The sequence below is a fragment of the Lipotes vexillifer genome, unplaced genomic scaffold (genome assembly GCF_000442215.2).
Source record: "Lipotes vexillifer unplaced genomic scaffold, Lipotes_vexillifer_v1.1 scaffold43, whole genome shotgun sequence".
In the NCBI taxonomy this organism is placed as follows: Eukaryota; Metazoa; Chordata; class Mammalia; order Artiodactyla; family Lipotidae; genus Lipotes; species Lipotes vexillifer.
In genome coordinates, this window is record NW_006770037.1 from 2,817,913 (window position 1) to 2,833,848 (window position 15,936).

The 15,936-nt window shown below is 42.8% G+C and overlaps 1 protein-coding gene across 2 annotated transcripts in view; it reads right to left on the bottom strand.

The window, feature by feature from the left end:
- The window catches only part of GCH1 (GTP cyclohydrolase 1), a 49,928-nt gene that overhangs the window by 3,203 nt on the left and 30,789 nt on the right, over positions 1–15,936 (bottom strand). For both annotated transcript variants that reach the window (XM_007445978.1, XM_007445977.1), the window contains exon 3: positions 10,228–10,283. In XM_007445978.1, coding sequence (XP_007446040.1) covers positions 10,228–10,283 — 56 coding nt within the window. The remainder of the gene's footprint in view (positions 1–10,227; positions 10,284–15,936) is intronic.

The window sequence follows — 15,936 nt, forward strand, 5'->3', positions numbered from 1 at the left end:
TGCCTGCCTGTTGCTGGCTACTGTGCCGGAAGAGGGTCATTCGTTATTGAGTGCCTACTGTGTATATGATTATGTGGCGAACAGAGCCCCTGTGCTCAGTTTATTATTTCTTATTCCTAGTTTGTTTTTCTTTTTCAAGTAAAGAATAGGTGTTGGATTTCTGTCTTCTCATCATTAAAGATAATCACATAGTGTATGAAGGCCATTCAAGATGGCTGCTGTCTTGCTCTCTCTACATCTGCTTGATGAGTCCCTGCTTCACTCACATGACTATCCAATCCTCTTCATTATAGGGCTTAATCAGTAACTGCCTCCATGCTTGCCCCCTGCCCCAGCCGCTCGTTTCCCGGGTAACTGACGAACCAACCTGATGTCAATTCCCCCTATAAATGGTAGCCTCCTTCTACCCCGGGTAGTGAAGGTTGTTGCCGCGCACGGTGAGGTATTGCTCCAGGACCTGGCTTTGGACTAGTAAGATCCTTTTCTCCACTAAACCGCTGATGTCTCTGTCACTGTTTCGGGGCTCGTTCTTCAGTCTTGAGGCTGGGCTATCAATAAGGCTTGCAGGCCTTCGAGGCGCAGCCCAATAATTGCTGAGCCAGCCAGGAGGCCGAGGAAACTCCCGTGAATGCAGAGATGTCGGGAAATACGGGTGAGGAACGGAAAGTTGCGGGGCGGGGGGGCAGGAATCGCGAGGTGGCTGTCCACTAGCCATGTGGGGCCCTGTGGCAGCTGACTGCCATGAGAGATGCCGCCTTCTTCCATTATACTGATGATAGCCTGTTATCCTCAGAGTCTCTTTCCAATTTAAAAGTAGCAGCCCCGGGCTTCCGTGGTGGCGCAGTGGTTGAGAGTCCGCCTGCCGACGCAGGGGACACAGGTTTGTGCCCCGGTCCGGGAAGATCCCACATGCCGCGGAGCGGCTGGGCCCGTGAGCCATAGCCGCTGAGCCTAGGCGTCCGGAGCCTGTGCTCCGCAACGGGAGAGGCCACAACAGTGAGATGCCCACGTACCGCAAAAAAAAAAAAAAACCCAGCCCCGCACTCATAGCTCATCTGACTGCACTGGGCTGGCTGGTGAACACAGACAAAACTCAAGGACCTGGAAAATCTAGAATATATAAGCATACCCCAACTCACCATCCCTAAACAATTACAGACACAGGCTTTAGGGATACTAACTCAGGGGCTGGCTTGTGAATTGGACGTGGCCAGTTACCTGGGAGGATTTGGTTGGGGCCTGTGGCAACGGCAAACTAATACGAGTACCCATGAGCTTCTGGTCCCAGCTGCGGAAGGGGGCGGAGCAACCATATAGTGTCATGGAACAGCCACGTGCAGTCTACAGTGCATTACAGTAGGTGGAAGACGCTACAAAAGGCCTACCCGAGTCATCGAGCAATGCACAAAACCATGATTTGGGGTCTAGAACAGCTGCTTGTGACATACAGGACCCTCGTGGACATTGATAGTGACCAAGGAATCCATTTTGCCAGCTATGAAGTTCAGGAATGGGCTGATAGAAATGACACACTGGCATTTTCACCTGCCCTACAACCTCACTGCTGCTGGCTAATTGAAAGGCTGAATGGACTACTTAACAACTGAGATGGGAAACCAGCTCTCTCAATGCATGGGCCAGGAGGCTAACTCAAGCCCTACAAACTATAACTGAACATCCCAGGATCAGTGGTCCCAGTGTCTACGTCACGTTCACCCAGAGGTAACTAGTCAACACCATCTGAGTTCAGCTGTTGACCACAGAAGGACAATAACTTGTTTTTGCCCTTATAGGATCTAACCCTAAGGGGAACACATTATAAAATGGCCCTGGAACTGACAGGAAGTCCCAGGTGGTCTGGGTTTGCCGCCCCATTGGGGAATGCGATTAGAAAGGGACTTAGCGATTTCACCTGTCTCCTACCCAGCCCCACCGAAGACTGCTGAGGTAATCAATCTGGGCCCCTACTGGAGAAAGGCAGCGTTATATTAACCCTGTGGTCGGTTGTTACACCACCTCTCCAATACTAGGCATGGCTGTGGGGACTGAGGGTGGACAGGTGATGTGGTCCTGCAGGCCAGTACAAAACCCACGTTATCTCAGGATGCTATTATTGCTTATGTTTTGCTTAATGGTCATGACTTCCCCTGTATTGTGCCTGTTAAACATCTTATATATTTTGTCCCTTGCCTGAGGGGAGGGAATCTGTTCCAGGGCTGGGTGGCAACAGTGGGCTTGCCGCAAAATGAGTCTGATTGCTGGGTCTACGGTGAGATGCCGTTGTCCTCCTCCTCTGGACTTCCATGGTAAATGGACCTGCTAAGTGCCTTGCTTTCTCTTGCTACTCTTTAGCTGCTGCTGTCTGTACTGCATTTGTGGTATCTGGTTGCAGTGCCCCTCGACATACCTAACCTCAGGGACACTGCAGAAGAGGGGTGGACCAAGATTGTAAGGGTCGTGCAGGGTATGTAAGGGTAGAGGGTATGGTCAGGCCATTCAAGATGGCTTTCCTCTTGCTTGATTAGTCCCTGCTTCACTCACATGACTATCCAATCCTCCTAGTTATAGGGCTTCATCAATTACCGCCTTTGTGCTTGCCCCCTGCCCTAGCCGCTAGTTTCCCTGGTAACTCATGAGCCAACCTGACATCAATTTCCCCTATAAGTGGTAGCCTTCTACCCCGAGTAGAGAAGGTTGTTGCCGAGCACGGTGAGGTGTCGCTCCAGGACCTTTCTTCGGACTAGGAAGATCCCTCTGTCCACTAAACTGTTGATGTTTCTAGGTTCTTTCTTCAGTTTTGAGGCTGGGCAACTACAGGGCTTGCAGGCCTGTAAGGTGCAGCCCAACATATAGCTTCACTGAATTTAAAAAAAGAACTTTATTTTGCCCTCATCTGTCAACTTGCCGAGGGTAATTATTGGGAATAGAATTCTAGTTTGACACCGACATTTATCTGCCTTTCAATACTGCCATAGGCAAATCAACGGTCAGTCTAGTTGCTGTTACCTTGTAGGTAACACTTTTCTGTGTGGCTGCTTTTATGGTATTTGAGTATGTGCACTCTTGCCTATGTTGTGTCTAGATGGGGGTTTAATTTCATTTTTCCTATTTGGGATCCATTAGGCTTCCTGAATCTGAAGACGGATAGGCTGCATATGCTCTAGAAATGTCTCGGCTGTTAACTTCTCTAATACTACACCTACCCCACTGCCTCTTACCCCCAGGAATTTCAATGAACGGCATATTATACCTTCTTATTCTTCCATGTCTTACACTCATTCATACTTTCCACCTGTCTGTGTTGTATTCTATGTAGTTTCTTCAGACCTTTCTTTGGGTTAACTCATTTTCAGCTGTGCCCAATCTGTTTGATGTGAGTGTACTGGACTTCGGATTCCATTACCACATCTCTTTTTCCTACAAGTTATATTTGGTTCCTTTTCCAATCTGCCTAGCGTATTCTAAAAGTTTCTTGCCCCTTTGTCAAACTTTCAGTACTCTTTTTTTTATTATTATTATTTTTTAGGAGTTTATTAACTTATTGATTTTTGCTGTGTTGGGTCTTCGTTTCTCTGCCAGGGCTATCTCTAGTTGTGGCAAGCAGGGGCCACTCTTCATCACGGTGCGTAGGCCTCTCACCATCGCGGCCTCTCTTGTTGCGGAGCACAGGCTCCAGATGCACAGGCTCAGTAGTTGTGGCTCACAGGCCTAGTTGCTCCGTGGCATGTGGGATCCTCCCAGACCAGGGCTCAAACCCGTGTCCCCTGCATTAGCAGGCAGATTCTCAACCACTGCACCACCAGGGAAGCCCCCTCAGTACTCTTATTTTTCTAGCACACTTGTATATTCTGTATCTGATAACTCTGGTATCTGCCCTATTTGACCAATTGTTTTAAGCTGAACCTGGCTCATGGTGACTTTCTTTTACTTTCAGTGAACACATGCTCTTAGGAACATTTGTGGGAATTCTTTAAAGGCTGGATAAAAGTATCCAAACATGCACTTGTTTCTGCTAGGTGCTAGAAGGCTACCTCCTTAGTGACATCTTAAATAATTGCCTTGGGTTTTTTGAGGACCACACAGGTAATCTGAATTCTGACCCCACACCTAAGTGACTATGTGCCTAGGGGTGGTTCTTCCTGCTCTCCCCAGAATATTTAGGGGAAAATAGGGAGGACAAAACCCTGACTTTGGCCCCAGTGCTGGGTAATTCCTGTGGATTCTTACAATAACTGCTTCATATTTCCCCCAATGTGTGAAATGTTAATACACATTATATCTTAGTATGCCATACCAAGATATCATTACAATCTAGTTTACCATACTCTTGTAATCAGTAGTTCTCAAATTTTAATGTAACCTATTTTTTTTTAATGTAACCTATTTTTGTATTCTTGAAGTAAAGCTCCTTGGATGATGAAAACAGTACTTGTAGCCTACTGACGTAAGTTTTTTTGATATTTAGGATTTTTATGACTACTCATAATTGAGGGTAGTCTATAATTAACAGCTTTATCAGGCTTTGTTATCAGGGACAGACAGCTTAATCTAATTAATTGTATAGCTTTTCAGGTTTTTCCATGCTCTTGAATTACTTACACAACATGAAAACTAGTGGTTAATGCCTACTAAATTGACTGGGTCCAGCCCCTTCCCCTCCACTGCTCTCCCAACATTCATTTTACTTTTTCTAATGGTTACTAGCTGATCCAGGTTTTCTAATGCTTGCTTCATTCCTGTCCATCTTTAACCTGTTTTTTAAAGTTTTTAAAGCATATTCTTAGTTACATAACCCCTCATTTCTAAACAGAATTATTCTCTCAGACTCATAAGCAACTTATGATAGATTTTCATACTTTCAGCTTGTCACCATTGAGTAAGATGTTAGCTGTGGGCTTGTCATATATAGCCTTTATTATACAGGCAATGAGGTAGGTTGCCTTTCTACTCTGAGTTTTTATCATGAATGGATATTGAATTTTGTCAAATGCTTTTCTATATCTAATGAGATATGATTTTATCATTCATTTTGTTAGTGTGGTGTATCACATTGATTGGTTTGCAAATGTTGAACCATCCTTGCACTCCTGGAATAAATCCCACTTGATCATAGTGTGTGATCCTCTTAATGAATTACTGATTTCAGTTTGCTAATATATTGTGGATTTTTGCATCTATATTAATCAGGGGTATTGGCTTGTAATTTTCTTCTTGTAGTGGCCTTGTCTGGTTTGGTATCAGGATAATGTCTTGAAATGAGTTTGGAAGGGTTCCTCTTAAATCTTTTGGAAGAGTTTGGGGAAGGTTGGTGTTAGTTCCAAAGAATGGCTTTGCAGTAAAGACTGTATACAATTTATATAGTGTTAGCATCATGATTTTTTATCATGTCTAAGGAATTTTAAAAAATTTTTACTTCTAAATAGTTGGGTTTTTAATCTTGAATTTCTAGTTTTCTTGTTACACAACAGCCTGTTCAATTTTTTTAAGTTTAAGCTTACCTTTTGGCCACAATTCTGTTACTCTGCTGTGTATATCCTTTTTGTCCACTTCATAGACTGAGAGGTAATTAGTGTTCCTACTCCTTTCAGGTTTGTCAGTTTCTTTATGCATTTCAGCCAGTTCATGTTTTGTTTTGAACCCATTTGATGAAGATTCATGACCACTTTTATTATACAACCTTCTCAAAATAAGAGGACTCACTTTATCCCCTTTGGTAAATTTTGCCTTGATTTTATTAACATTTTATTATTTTAAAAGGGGGACATGGTTGTATACTAGATTTAACCCAGTGGACAGCTTATTTAAATAGCCTACTTACTGGTCTTATAACATCTGTGCTCGATCCTCTGTTTTCTCTTGCATTATTATGCTTTCTCTCCTCTTCCTCCTCTGGCAACTGGGAAAGTAATCTGGTGATACTTTTGCAGGAAGAACCCATGGATGGTATAATTTAACCCTTGCAAACCTTCGAAGTGTTTCTGATGCCTTCATATAACTTGACAAGCTAGACTTGACACTGGGCTGCAAATTCTCAAGTGTGGCTAGAGCAAAAAGTGAAAGAAGAGCAAGAATACAGCCAGATCACAGTGGGACTTGTCAGCTAAGGTAAGAAGCTTGAACTTTATTAATGCTGCCCCTTCGCAGCTCCATAGCTTTTGTCAAATCCACACTTGCGAAAGAACATCCTAGCAGCATATGAGAGCAGATTTAAGGGTCCTAAGAGATGAGAGGACAGGAGTTAGGAATTTAACACATAACCCAGGAGGAACATGAAGGCCCAGAGAGTGGCAGCGAGGATAGCAAGAAGGCAGCGTGGTGATGATGTGAGGGAAGTGGAGGTGTTACAGGGGGTCAGTGAGCATACAACAGCAATGGATGGATTCCCCCTTACTCCTTGCCCCAAAATACATTTCCAGATGAAGCAAAGATCTAAATATAAAAATAAAGCCATAAAAATAACCCCCAAAAACATGAGTTTATGGTTACATAGGTTTTAAACTTCATGAAAAATACTACTAGAAAACAGACAAATGACAAGCCTGGGAAAATTATTTGCAGCTTTAATATTCAGAGAGCTCATACAGATCAGTAGTAAAAAGACAAGCAACCCAATGGAAAAATTAGCAAAGACTAAGAGCAGGAAGTTCCTGAAAAAAATCAGCCTCACCCGATTAAATGCAAATTAAAACAACAGGTACCATTTTTTACTTACCTGTTTGGGTTTCACACTCTTCAATGTTTGCCAGTGTTGGCAAAAGGGTAGAGAAACACACACCTTTAATCTATTATTAGAGTATAGTTCAGTATGATCTTTTCTGGAGAGCAATTTGGTAATATCAAAAATTTAGCTACCCTTAACCCAGCAAATCCTACTCCAATCTTACAGACTCAGAGTAAGGAAATAGATAAGGACGTGTTCACCGAAGTTCTTCTTTTTCCCATTTTTGACAGTAGTCTCGAACTGTAGGCTATACTTATATCAAAGGCTGGTTAAATGAATTATATTAAAGAAATACTATGTAGCCATTAAAAGGAACTTTTTTAGACTAAAAGATGTCCAAGGAATTTCAAGGTACTGTAACTTTTTAAAAAAAGTAGTACAGAATATAGGATATGATCCCCTTTCGCCTTATTTAGCTAGTAGTTTTAAGGCTACATATTTGTGTTTGCACTGAAATCTTCCAGAAGGATAGTGAAAGATCTCTAGTGGGGAATGGAAATAGGAAAGAAAAGTTTTTCCTCTACTCACTCACTGGTATTTAAGTTTAACTGGTATGTTACTTTTTGTAGCATAGAGAAACAAGAAAATGTTCCCTTTGTAATCTAATATTGCCTTTGTGATCTAATCTACCCTTGTTAACTATCTCTCAGTCACCTCTGCCTAAATCTCTCGTATCAATCAACCTGCTCCCCATCCACTGGGAGATGCCTTGCTCCTACCCTCTGATTTGCCTTTGTTTATGCATTAACTATACCTACAGGAATTTCTCTTCTGTTCAGAATTCTGTTCACCCTCTACCTCTGGGTCTCCTCAGTCCTGCCTGGCCACAGCCATCTTGGCTTCTCTGAACTCAGACCTCCTAACCAGGCACGTCTGTGGCACCTGCTGCCAAGTACTGTCCACTCTCCTTGAGGGCAGTGTCTCTGTCCTACTTCTCTCTAGCAGCCATGATAACTGGCACATTGTCCTTTCACAGTAGGTGGCCAACAGTTGAACCATGGCTACCTGAGGCACTACAATTCTATATTCAAGATTTAATTGTGTTCACTCAACTTTCTAATTCAAGAAAATGAATACATGTTCAATGGATTTTCAGCAACAGAAGGAATTTCTATTCAAACTACATTTACTCTAGAATTCTACTAGAGTTAAACCAGATCAACTCACTTTTGGCATTTTCTTGTTACTTAAAGCTTTACTGTTTGATATTTGACTTCCCTGGCACTGAAAGGTCATTCGTTTAAAGGCAAGCATATAACAAACTTCACATACAAGATTAAAATGAGCAGTGAAGTTTTGCTAAGACATTTAGCCTTATTTATTCCTCTTCATTCCCTAAATATTCCAACTTCTTATAAGGAATAAGCAGTTGGATAATATCTTAGTCTCCTGTTTCATTTAATAGACCCTTTATTCAAAATTTTTACAAAATTTCTGAGTTCAGTTCTTTGGTTTACTGCTCCATTTTTTTCTTACATTTTAATCCTATTAGTGTAAGGACAAATCTCCATGCTAATAATTAACTCCTCTGTATTGTTCATAAAAGCTTAATTATTGGAGAGCTTTTCCTTTCACTAGGAAAGGAAATAACCAAAGACTATTCCCTTCTACCCCCAAGTCACCACTTTTTCCAAGATCTCACTAGATTACTCTTGAATCCATTTCTATAAAGTGTTACCCACAGCCTACATAGTGTGGTCTTCTAGAGAAGACTGCTTACATTAAGACCATGGCCAAGTGTGGTCTGCCAAGCTTTTTATAATATGAAGACTGTCTATGCTACACCTTTCACACGTGGGCAGTCTGATACAGGCAGGAGCAGTGCCAGGATTTCTATATAAGGTGGAGGATTAGCCATCTTGCTGGAAGAGAGGGAACCAGGGGAGTGAGCCTACAGCTGTGTTTGCACAGCAAGCCTGCTGATCTTAGACTATGTATTATAAAACAGTAAGAGTAACCAATTATAATAAAGACACTTGTATTCAGCTGATATAACTTTATTGCTTGGGAGTAAGTTATTAGAGAGGAGGTTGCTAATAGAAATTATAATAAGGTTGATTACCCCCATCACCACCAATACTATTTTTCAGCCACTCCTTGGCACTGCCATTGGGTACAGATCACTGAAAGGCACCAACATGTTTGCGTTTGTATTAAGAGCCTGATTGCAGTGAAGCAATTATGTTTATGATGTAAGAACATCCTTTCATGCTACCAAGTAGTCCTGTCTGGTAGTGAGATTGCCAAGTAGGAATGAAACTAGGGAAACTAGTCAGGAACTAGGGAAGTTAAATTTCTCTCTTCTACCTACTTTCTCCTTAATCCCTGGAAGAAATGAGTAAGAAAGTGGAAGTGAAAACAAAGTAGAAACAGCTGTGGAGAGCAGGCATCAGATTGCAGGGGCGGTGTTGACAGAGTCCAACACAGATGAAAAAGATCTGGACCATCATTTCAGGATTGTCTAAGTGGAGAAGAAGCAGGAACATAACAGGGCCGCAGACAGCTGGTCACAAAGGTATGTTTATTCCAATTTTGATATGGTCACTTTCACCTCAGTCAAGTTATCCAAACTGAGCTTGGTTTATTTTTAGAAGGAGGGGGACTCTTGATGGCATTTCATTACCTACTCCTTCACTTTAACTCTCCTTTAACACACACACCTCCCAATATTTCCCCATCACCCACAACTCGCTAACTCTATACAAGGACACTACACAAAAGGGTATTTAGGTCTAGTCCCCAATATTTTATTGTCCCTATCAGAGATATACGAACACTGACCCTCAATTTGACTTCTAGTTAAACACAGGAGACCATGCTTGTATATATCGCCCCTCTTGCCTAAAACTCAAAAATGGTAGCAAAGGCCAGAACCCACAGGATAAAGAATGAAAAAAGACTGTAGCAGAAAAAGAAATAGTATTGTCTCAGAATAGAGCTGGGGGGGGGGGGGAAAAAAGCTGAAAAAGCCAAGGAAGGCATGGTCTTGGGTCTGTAGAAGCAACGGAGCCAGACGTGAACCAACTGGCCCTACAGGATGCAGAGATGTGTGGAGGTACCCAAGTGGAAGGCAGGGTTGAGGCCCGCACTTCAAAGAGCAGTGCAGTGAGACCTCTGTGCCGGTTTCCTCTCCCCCGCAGTTAGCTAAAACCACCCTTAAAGAATGGGGGCTGAACTGAATGCACCCTCAGGTCCTCTCCAGTCAGCGAAGGCTCTACTGAGAGAAGTGTGAGGTAAGGCTTCAAGGATGTGCAGGTGGGAGGTGGAGAAGGCAGGCAGGCAATAGGGGAGCGAGAAGGAAAGGGCATTTGTGTTTTCACGTCCTCTTAGTCTGTCTTAGACTATACCTATTGTCTATATATTGTCTCTGCAACTATAAAGTAGGCTGGAATGTACCTTCCAAGTTAGGTCCACATTGATCGAGAGACAAAGCCTGATAAGATTCTCATCATGTAGGGGCAGGTCCTATAAACCTGTCATCTTATTCACTACACAGTCATACTTACCTAGCAAGTTTGCTGAGGCCAAGAACTTGCTTGTTAGGAAGATAACCGATATGGACCTTCAGAGAAGAGACAGAAATCATGAGCTAAGTACTTCTTTGTGACGAAAGGAAACATAATACAGTGTACTTACAGTGCGGCTCAACACAATGAAAACATATTTTTAAAACATCTAGAAGCTTTAAGACATAGAAAATGAAGCACTTACATAAGCAGTTAAAAAATCACATAAATGAAGTAAAAGGAAAATAAGAATGACTATTAATAAAATGACAAATCTGAAGTATAGTTGTGGTATTTCCTGGTGAAGTTAAGCTCTTGATACAATTCTTAAAATCTTTCCTCTGTTGAGGGGAAACTTTCTCAGGAAAATGCTAATTATCCCACAGCAGCATTAAAATGTAGCTAAGAAAACCTCCTTTAAATGGCTGAAACTGTAAGTATAAATATTGCCATTCTACACATCATGGTGGCCTTAAAAATCTTGCCCTGTTGCACAGAAAGAGGGTCTCTGTGCTCTTTGTCATCCTGGGCAGTCCCATTTCTAAGCTGCTAGAGAACACCATCCTCCTGACAGGAAGAAAAGGACACAGGTACAAGCTGTGACTCAGAAAAAAATCTGGATCCTAAGGCCTAAGTTCTTGTAGGACTTACTATAAGGCAAAGCCATTTCTATAATCTTAAAAAGCACTGATTAATATCTAATATGAAAAAGTTACATGTCTTTCAGCCAAGTGTTAAGTATGAGAGAATATTAGTTCTCCAAAAATTAATAAATGGTCACTTATAGGCAATCAATTTACCTAATATAAAATGATCAACTCATTTGCATCATGGTTTGCCAGCATTTGTTGCATTTGTTCACCTAATATTTACTGTACACTTGAATAATCCAGGAGTAATTAGTGTTGTTTTTTTTTTCATCTATTAGGCATTATGCTTTGGGAGTCTGAGAATACCAATTCATTGCCTTCCTGCTCAGCAGAAGGAGAAAGTTAAATAGCACCTGAACATTGGGTATGTCAAAGAAAAATGTGAGTTGAAACTTTCCCATAGAACCAAGGTACAGAAGTACCACTTGAAATTTATACACTTATATACAGAGCTATAATTTATTTGTTTATACTATTTTTAGTCTTCCCAAAGATCCTGTCATTTAAATGGTCACTTTTTATTTTTTTTGGCCATGCCATGCGGCTTGTGGGATCTTTGCTCCTTGACCAGGGCTCGAACCTGGGCCCTTCGCAGTGAAAGCGTGGAGTCCTAACCACTGGACCTCCAGGGAATTCCTGTAAATGGCCACTTTAGGCAATCATCACTGAACAGTATGTTTAAAAACCGAGTTAGTAAGAACACAGACACAGAAGTAATCCGAGCAGAAGGTAGGAGGATATAGTGGAGAGAGGCTGAGTACAGACTCAAATTCCTGGGTCTGACCCCAGCCAAGTCACTAACTCCCTATGTCCTCTTGGACAATTCACAGCTTCCTGGGCCTGGTATTCTCACTTAAAATAAAAGGTAGCCATGAGCTGAAAGGTCCCCTCATTTCTGAAAATACATAGCCCTGCTGTCACGGCCCAGCATCATTAGTTGTGTGACTACCAGACCATATATGCCTCCTCATGTGATGGAATACGGAATCCTCAGCACCCCAATGAACTACTCTTGTCAAATATGTTTAATCTTAAACTTAGGAAGTTTTAGATCTAATCCAGTTTATAGAAAAATGCAGAGATTGAATGGAGCAAATCCAGAAACTGAGACACTCTACAGAGCAACTGGCCTAGTTTCTCCAGTAAAGAACGTCATTGGGGTGGGGAGGGAGGTGGGGCTGGCAGAGGAGACTATTGTAGATTAAGAGACTGAAGATGCATAACAACCAAATGCAATGCGAGTGCAAATGTGTAACCCTTATTTGGATTCTGGTTTAAACCAACAAGACAGCTGAGACACCTGGAAACATGTAAATATCAGTTATTAGATGCTATTTAGGAATTACTGTTACTTTTGTCTATGGTAGTGCTACTGAGGATAAGTAAGAATATTTTAGAGATAGGTATTAATGGTTAGTAATGAAGAGTCGTGTTGTCTATAACATACTTCAATATATTGAAGCATTTACTGCCAACTTTTTAGGTTGATAATCAAATCAGTTACGTTTCTTAAAAAAATCCTTATCTTTTAGAGAAATATGCTGGAAGAAATTATAGAAAAAAAACAATGTTATCTAGGATTTGCTTCAAAATAGTCCAGTGGGGATGTATATAGAACAAGATTGGTCCTTTACTGATAACTGTTGAAACTGGTTGATGGGAACATGAACGTTATATACTAATATACCTATTCTTAGATATGTTTGAAATTTTCTGTAATAAAAGGTTTTAAAAAGAGATACCACTACATACACATCAGAATACTAAAAAAGACTGAAAGTGCCAAATGTTGATGAGGATATGAAGTGACTAGGACTCATGAGAGCATATGAAATGTAAACTGGTACAACCAATATGGAAAACTAAAAGTCTGTATTTAATAAGTTGAACACAGATATACCCTGTATCCCTGTACATCCACTCCTAGGTATATTCCAATAGAAATGCATGCAAGAAGAGGATCAAGATGGCGGAGCAGAAGGACGTAGAGCTCATCTCCCCCCAGAGGCACATCAAAAATCCATCTACACCTGGAACAATTCATCCAGAAAACCAACTGGAAGCTGAAAGATGTCTTATAGCTTTGGTTATATAAGAAAGTTCTCTGTGTAACCAGGTAGGATGAGAAAAAAAAAAAAAAAAAGGCATCAGGACAGGACCGGTGCCCCTGGGAAGGATCTGTGAAGGAGGGAAGGTCCACGGGGGCAGGCCCAAGCCCTGAGAAAAGGCATCAGGACAGGACCGGTGCCCCTGGGAAGGATCTGTGAAGGAGGGAAGGTCCACGGGGGCAGGCCCAAGCCCTGAGGGGCCCCCTTGCCTACTGGGAGGTTTGCTGGAATAGACAGAAGGGCTAGAGGGGCCTGGACTCTGCTTGCAAGGAGTGAGCAAGCTGGCTGGCCAGCAATCAGGAGAGAGGGCACCGCTGGCTTCCACCTGGCCATGCTTCCAGTCCAAAACGCTTGCCAGGGCCGGGAGGGGTGCTGCTAGTACACACAGGGCTTAGGCACTGAATCCCGGATGGACAAGTCCTGAGAGAGGACCCAGCCTAGCTGCAAAGAGATAGTCCAGAGGGCCTGGGGTGTGGTCTGGGCCAAAACTCAAAGTCCACTGTCAGCATTCACATGGTAGGGGCAGTCCAGCCATGGCAGACTTGGTCAGCACACACACTGGGTGGCACCACAGAAATGTCTTGGGTGGACAGCCTCTGGGGAGGAATAAACAGTGGATCACTACCTGCCAGGAGCACTCCAGGTCCGCCCACCCCACACTACAGCTCAGTGCCAGATCTGGGGCAGATAGGTCCTGGAAGAGGTCCACCACAGAGGCAGCCCAGGTCCCAGGCAGCAGCACAAGCACCTGGATTCCTGCAGTCATCGCACCCTGGCCCCCTGCACCAGCCCACTCCACATCACAGCCTAGAGCTAGGCCTGGGACGAACACAGCGGAGAAAGGGACATGGCCGTGGGCTGCTGCTGAGCAGAGGTGCGGACACCTGTGTGGGTGGTGCCTGGGTTCACTGTAACCATGTGGGCTTCACCTGCTTCAGCAGCCACATGCTTTGAGACAGGGCATGCATTCAAGGGCCATGGAGCCTTACTGAACCTGACCCTCTGGGCTTCTGCTCCAACAACTGGGGAGCACACCCCACCCCGTGTGTGACAGCCACGGAGCAAAGAGGAGGCCCCACCCGACATCCAGCTCAGGCTCTGGACACACCACCAATCACATCCGCTATCAGGAGGATGATGGCCAGTACACTTTGAGGAAAGACGTGGCTGGCATGCATACCAAAAACAGCCCTTGCATCAAAAATACTGGACTCACACAGTCTACACAGGGACACTCCCACATTAAAACAGCCCTTCAAGACCACAGTAGATTAACTTTATGAATTTAGGAGAAACAGTTAAGTAAAATTAAAAAAGAAGAGGAACTACTCCCAATTAAAAGGACAAGAGAAATCCCCTGAAAGAACTAATAATGAAACAGGCTTTACCAGCCAACTAGACCCCAAGTTTAAAATATAGGTAATAAAAATGCTAAAGGATTATAGATAGAAATGCAGATCACTATAACAGAACTAGAAACTATACAGGAACCAATCAAAATTAGGTAACTCAATTCCCAAGATAAAAAACAATCTAGAAGCAATAAAACAGGACAAATAAGTGATCTGACAGAATAATGGAAATCATCCAATCAGAACAGCAGACGGAAAGACAAAAAAATGAAAGCACCATATGAGAACTATGGGATAATATAAAGGGTGCCAACCAACTCATAACGGGTTTCAGATGGAGAAAAGAGAGAAGATCAAAAATGTATCAGAAATTGTGGCTTAAAACTTTCCATACCTAAAGAATGAAATCCATTCAGGTACAGGAAGGATAGAGGGTTCCAAACAAGATGAACACAAACAGACCCAGACCAAGATATATCATAATTAAAGTGGCAAAACTTAATGTAAGGATTCTAAAGGCAGCAAGAGAAAAACAGTCAGTTACAAGGGAACCCCCATAAGGCTAGCAGCAGATTTCTCTGCAGAAACTTTGCAGGCCAGAAGGGAGTGGCATGATATATTCAAAGTCCTGAAAGGGAAAACCCTGCAACTCTACCCAGCAAGAATATAATTTAGAATAGGAGAGATAAAGAATTTCTCGGACAAGCAAAAACTAAAAGAATTCAGCAATACTAAACCTACCCTTAAAGAAATATTGAAAGGTTTTCTCTAAATAGCAGAGAAGCAAGAATCTATAGGGGGACTTCCCTGGTGGCACAGTGGTTAAGAATCCACCTGCCAGTGCAGGGGACACGGATTCGAGCCCTGGTCTGGGAAAATCCCACATACTGCAGAGCAGCTAAGCCTGTGCGTCACAATTGCTGAGCCTGTGCTCTAGAGCCCGTGAGCCGCAACTACTGAAGCCTGCGCGCCTAGAGCCCGTGCTCTGCAACAAAGAGAAGCTACCGCAATGAGAACCCTGCGCACTGCAACGAGGAGTAGCCCCCGCTCACCGCAACTAAAGAAAGCCTGTGTGCAGCAATGAAGACCCAATGCAGCCAAAATTAAATTAATTTAAAAAAATGTTCTCAATTAAAAAAAAAAGAATCTATAGGATAGGGAAAAATCACAATAGGAAAAGCAAATATATGGAACTTCCCTGGTGGTCCAGTGGTTAAGAATCCACCTTCCAATGCAAGGGATGTGGGTTCGATCCCTGGTCAGGGAACTAAGATCCCACGTGCCACGGGGCAACTGAGCCCATGCTCCACAACTAATGAGCCTGTGTGCCGCAGCTACAGAGCCTATGCGCTCTGGAGACTGTGTGCCACAACTACAGAGAAGCCCAAGCACTGCAATGAAGAGCCTGCATGCCACAATGAAAGATCCCACATGCTACAACTAACACCTGATGCAGCCAAAAATAAAATATAAAAAAAAAGAAAAGCAAATATATAAAAGGACTGAAGCTCACTTAAATAAGCCAGTACATAGATTAAAAAACAATAACTGAATCACTGTGCTGTACACCTGAAACTAAGATGACATTGTAAATAATGT